We start from the raw sequence: 6,349 nt of genomic DNA, 5'->3' as shown, positions 1-6,349 counted from the left end.
GCGGGCACTCTATCATGCTTGTCATGTGGTTTGTTCCTTGTCACGCACCCAAACACTATATATGTATGAGCTAGACACGTGATAACAATGCGCACCCAAAAAAAAAACACCTTACAAGTGTGCAAGGCCCGGTAAAGTTCAATAATTATTTTTTAAAAGGGATTTAATAACAAGTATAAATTATATGTGACAATTTATAAGACTATTATGTAAATTATTTAAATAAGTCATGAGACTCGTTAAAAAATCATATAGCTAAAACTATATATGAATGGTTTTTTCAGTCGCCATATAATGGGTTGAAGAAAAATGGATGCAAACCAATTTGTAGCTAAAGTTTTTCCCATCACAGCAGTACAACTACAAATCACCATGGTTGCTACTTTTCCTTGGCTGAGCAGATAACAGCTGCTCAAGTACTATTCCAACTACGGGTGCATGGGAATTTCTTCAGCCAGAAAGATTGAATTATTTGTAATTGAAAGTTTGAATAATTTGTAATTGGCCAAATTCCTAAGGGAAAGAGAAGAATATGATCAAGAAAAATCAAATTCCAATTGAATGATCTATTTCCAGGAAGGTTAACCATTAAAAGCTTATTTGACTTCTGTTCGTGGTTGATCCATGTGTATACAGTACTATACTTAATACTTCAGTACTAGAAGTAGAAAACAGGAAAATATAGCATATTCATTATATTTTGTTGACCTGGACTGACCCGTGTGCACTGATCGTTGACTTTGACCCTGGATCTATTGACTTTGACCATAGTTGACTTTGATTTTTGCATTGACCTTTGATCAGAAGTGAAAAGTTTTGAAAGCACCTATCTTGCTCAGTTTTTCGCTTAGATTCCAATTTTGGACTCTGTTTCTTCATTTGAAACTCCGAAGTTGGTTAATTGACATATTTTTCATTGTAGTTTCTTCAAAGGCATTCTTCAAGGCATTTCTAAAGAATCTTCTTATGCTTATCTAGCCTCAAGCCTTCATCAAGCTTCCACCTTGAGTTTGAGGGAGGGTGTTAGAAATATATTAAATATATTAGCTCAATGTAATAGGCCCAAGCCCAGTCCTACTTGCATTAGTAGTCTAGGATTTAGTCGCCTGCGTATACTCATGTTAGGGTTCATTGTAATATAGGTTATTATACTACACCTTTTACATAATAAAGGTGTAGTCCTTAAGGGATTCCTCCATAGATGTAGGCCGACAAGGCTGAACCACGTAACCCTCATGTTTTTGGTATTCCTATTCTATACTTTCCTTTCCGCATCCACTCTAGCATATACAACATGGTATAACATATTGCATTGCTAATAAAGAAATTTATCCTTAAAAAAAAAAAAAAAAAAAAGAACCACCAAGATGGCAAGATATCACCACCTCATATATGAACATTCCATGATTCCATGTTATTTGACAAGTCATGATTTCCTAGCGTTGAACATTTAAAAAAAAAATGGTAGAAGGTACAGGGTAATTTCTCTGTTTTAGAATTCAAATAACCTTATGCTTTTCCGTATACACTTGTACAATATTGTCTTAAATAAATTCCGAAACTTTGCCTTCATTTTTCTGAATCAGTGTCCTTAACCTTGCCAGAAAAATTGAAATCCTGATACCTATTAAAACCATTTTGTGTTTTCCATCGGGAGAATGTGCCTTTCACAGGTAGTTTGGTCCCTTTTGTTAGCCGTCCTCTTGGGTGGAGCTCTTACTCAAGTAGGGTGCTTAGATTTTAATTTTTCAACCTTCAAAAATGAAGATATGGGTGAACTCACTCTGAGAAATTCAGCAATTCGGGACAAGAAAGCAATCCAAGTTACACCAGATCTTGCGCAGGATTCTATGAAAAATCATGCCGGACGTGTCTTTTACAAGAAGCCATTCAGATTGTGGAGCAAGAGAAAAAACATCACAGCATCTTTCATTACCACCATTGGTCTTAGAATCACTCCATCCCCGTCTCCAGGAGGTGAAGGCATGGCCTTTATATTAGCTGCAGATGATACTCTTCCAGAGAACAGCGAAGGACAATGGCTTGGGATTGTAAATGCAAGCAACAATGGATCCCCTCAAGCTAAGATAGTGGCGGTTGAATTTGACACAAGAAAGAGCTACCAAGAAGATATGGATGATAATCATGTTGGCTTGGATGTAAATAGCATCTACTCGATCAAACAAGTATCTTTAACCGACTATGGGATCAACCTTACTAGAAATGATAAGGTAACAATAATGGTAAGGATTCAGTATGATGGCAAAGAGATGAATGTCTCTGCTAACACTGGCGAAACTGAGTACGTGCCAGTAATGTCTCTAAATCTTGTGCTCTCTAGCCATCTTCCAGAGAAGGTTTTTGTGGGAATCTCAGCTTCAACAGGCAATGAAACTCAATTACACTGTGTAAGATCGTGGGAATTCCATGGTTCAAAAATTGCTGATGAAGAGATGTTGTGGGTATGGATCACAGTTCCAGCAGTGCTTATTGTATTTAGCATGATTGTGTTTTACTTGTATTGGCAGAGGAGACACAGAGTGCAACCAGAGGATGCATATCCAAGGATAGAAGACCAGATTCAAGGGTCCTCTATGGCTCCACAAAAATTGAAATTGAAAGAGCTGAGAAAGGCAACTCGCAACTTCAACCCCAAAAACAAGCTTGGAAAAGGTGGCTTTGGAACAGTCTATAAGGGATTCTTAGCAAATAAGGAGGTAGCTGTCAAGAGAGTCTCAAAGGATTCAAGTCAAGGCAAACAAGAATTCATAGCAGAAGTTACAACAATTGGTAGCCTCCATCACAAGAATCTTGTGAGATTGATCGGCTGGTGCTATGAAAGGCGTGAACTTCTTCTTGTGTACGAGTTCATGCCAAATTGTAGCCTAGACAAGTTCATATATGGCAATGAGGAACTAGGCATGGAGGAACCAACACTCGGTAGGGAAAGAAGGCACACCATAATTTATGGGGTGGCTCAGGCATTGGATTATCTTCATAATGGGTGTGAAAAGAGGGTGCTTCATCGAGACATAAAAGCCAGCAACATAATGCTGGACTCAGAGTTCAATGCAAAGTTGGGAGACTTTGGACTAGCTCGTACCCTTCAACAAAGCGAAAATACTCACCACACAACAAAAGTCATTGCAGGAACACCAGGTTATATGGCTCCAGAAACTTTTCTTACTGGTAGGGCAACTGTTGAAACAGATGTCTACGCATTTGGTGTTCTTGTATTGGAAGTTGTCAGTGGAAGGAAGCCTGGAAATCAGAATGAGCAAAGTGACAACAACAACAACATTGTGCATTGGCTATGGGATCTTCACAGGCAGGAAAGGATACTTGATGCCATTGATTCGAGATTGACTGAGGAATTTGATGAGGAAGGAATGCTGAGCATGCTTGTTTTGGCATTGGCATGTTGCCATCCAAATCCACACCAGAGACCCTCCATGAGAACAGTTTTGCAGGTACTTACAGGGGAAGTGCCTCCACCACTGGTGCCCACCGAAAGACCTGCTTTTGTGTGGCCAGCCATGCCTCCTTCATTCAAGGAGGATGCTGAAAACTTTTCTAGTGGAAGCCAACTTAGCCCTTTCACAGAACTGACTGGGAGATGAATCGTGCCAAGTGCTAGAATTGGAATGTTAAAGGTATTATTTTGTTAGAAAAATGTCTTTGATTATCTATTAGTTAGTTTACGGTGGAGATGTTACCTCTCAAGGTATATCTTTGTTCAGTATGGAGATGCTGTCTCTTAGGAATTTTCTTATCAAATAGGTGTTGTTATCTTTATCTTTGTAAGGTGTTTGGATTCCTACCTTTGGAAGAAACTGATTTATTCTGAATAAAATTATCATCTTAGTCTTTTGCAGTAATTTGATTTATTTAAGGTCCGGTCCCCTTAAGAAAGAGACCAGAAACTTGCATGCATTACATGCACATTTCATGGAACAATGTCCACCCAGCGTATGATCTTGTTTTAATCAGCAGAGGTTGACATGTTTAAACAAAATTAGTTTCAGTTTGTTGAAAATTGTGGCTGGAATAAAACACATGATAATGTTCACAAATATGTTAGAAGTTTAAAAACTGTACATGTAAGCATAAATTCTTACCATTTTATACTCTCAAGTTCCATTCCACTTTAATTTTGCAGGCATATTATTCAATTTTTATATCCAGAAGTTGGGTATCAGTCTTGTCATTATTATTGAGTCATCCAATTAAAATGTTGAATTTTCCAATACATCTCAAATGTCTTGAAGAGATATAGTAGAAAAAAGAATATAAAGAAAAATAAACTAATTTAATTGTCAAAGTAACAAATGCATGATTAGATCTTAAAAATGAGTTCATTAGCAACATATCACAAAGATCAACCTACTCGAAGCATACATTGAGAGAGAGAGAGAGAGAGAGAGAGAGAGAGAGAGAGACCAAGTGGAATGAAAAAAACAATGATTAAAGATACAAGTAACAAAGAAAAATAACCTAACATAAAAGCAGCAGTTTCTAATATAAACAAATGCTTGCTCTTTAAATAGAAAAAAATAGATTGGTCAAAGACACAACTTTGAAGAGAACTAGAGAGGTATATGGAAGATGGAGATTCTAGGCTTTTGCCCTTATTTAAAAAAAAATCTAACAATATATCCATGTTTTGAAACTATTTAGGACCGTGTCCCTATTTTGAAACTCGATTGGTTTAAAATCGAGTTATGTCAAATGAAACTTGAAAAAAAAAAAAAAAATTTGTGGAACTCGAGTTCATGGAGCTTGAGTTCCATTCAAGGAACTTGAGTTCCATAATTTTTTTATTTTTTTTAAGTTTGATCGTCTATACTCGATTTTCTACAAATCGAGTTTTATATTGAAATTCGATTTTGAGAAAATCGAGTTTCAAAATAGGGACACATTTCAAAACAGGGACATATTGCCAAATTTTTAAAAAAATAAGGGCATAAGCCTAGAATTCCCCATGGAAGATAGCAAACAAATGAAGGTGAAGATAGCACTGGTCTAAACTCTGTCTTGGCCAAGCTCCTACAGTACCTTTATATGAAGATTGAAAATAAGTACATTACACACACACACACACATAACATGCAGTTGAAAAAAATACATGTGGCCGATCCTAATTAATTTGTTGAGAATCCAAGCCGACCCAAAGAATTTGGGAGAAAGGCTTTATTATTATCGTTGTTATTGTTGTACTAAACCTGCAATAAGAACCTGGTAGTTGTACAAAGTGAGATTTTTTAATAAAAACAGAACACTCAGGAATTTTAACAAACAAGTTATGTGCATGTTACTAAATGTTTTTACCATTGAAGCAATCCTTGTAATGTGAACAATCAGAAATTGTAGTCCCAGTTGAGAATAAATATTCAAACATCTCAAGAGAGAGAGAGGGGTTACCAAACAACGTCGTTTTGGACGCTCTCCAAAAAAGCAAATTAAATGTTGTTTTTTGATGAGTTATTTGTGGCTTGTTTGGTTAGTCTTTTAAAAAATCTGTTTTTCTCACTCAAAACAAAATGTAGTCGGGCTCATTAGAGTGGAAAAAAAAAAATGTTAGGTGAATTGTTTTCTAAAAACCAAACTTAAAAATGGCTATTAAATTGGTTTCAAAAAAAAAAAAAAAAAAAAGGCTATTAAATTTACTGTGTAAACATAATTCAAAATTGAATACATCTTTTTTTTTTCTTTCCTTTTTTACCGGATTGAATACATGTTTTAGGTGTTTTTAAAATTGATTTTAGTTTTTTTAACAAACAACTTAAATTAAAATACTTTCAGGAAACAAATTTAAAATTTATCTTTCCCAAAATCATGTTTTTGGAAACTTATTTCAATATCAGCCCATTGGACATCTTTTTCTTTAACTTGGGGAACCCAATTCATCTCTTTCATTTTTCAGAGGGTCTTTTGTACGAAAATTGATGGGTGGGCCCTCCCTGTTATTTCCACCATCTAGGGCTTGGCCTCCCCTCTGAATAATATTGTGAATTACCAACATAAAAAAGATTTTTACCCTTAATGAAAATACATTTTAAATATGACGAACTAAATAGTTGTATGTGATTTGGACGAAGATTATGTCCATTTTAACGTTAATGTTATATTTTTTTGAGTTCAATAGTGTACGTAAATCATTTCACTTTAAAATTTTAATTGACGTGATACTTGACTTTTAGATTTGTAATATTTAATTTGAATCATAAAAAAAATCATTTCAAATGAAGATTCTCCAAATAAGGGAACAAGATTTAAAAGAAGTGTAATAAAAAAATGGCTAAAAATATTAGCTAGACTATTTCAAGACAATGACATATCTCTACAGATT

General features: G+C 35.3%; 1 protein-coding gene across 1 annotated transcript; it reads left to right on the top strand.

Moving 5' to 3' along the window:
* Positions 1-1,655: 1,655 nt before the first annotated feature.
* On the top strand, positions 1,656-3,823 carry LOC111993815 (probable L-type lectin-domain containing receptor kinase S.5; the record flags this gene model as incomplete). Its single annotated transcript, XM_024025636.2, has 1 exon — positions 1,656-3,823. A coding segment is annotated over one exon (1,965 nt), but the record flags the coding sequence as incomplete, so codon positions are not given.
* Positions 3,824-6,349: the final 2,526 nt, after the last annotated feature.

The sequence above is a fragment of the Quercus suber genome, unplaced genomic scaffold (assembly GCF_002906115.3).
Source record: "Quercus suber isolate HL8 unplaced genomic scaffold, Cork oak 2.0 scaffold_384, whole genome shotgun sequence".
Classification (NCBI taxonomy): Eukaryota; Viridiplantae; Streptophyta; class Magnoliopsida; order Fagales; family Fagaceae; genus Quercus; species Quercus suber.
This window is presented reverse-complemented; position numbering and strand designations above follow the sequence as displayed.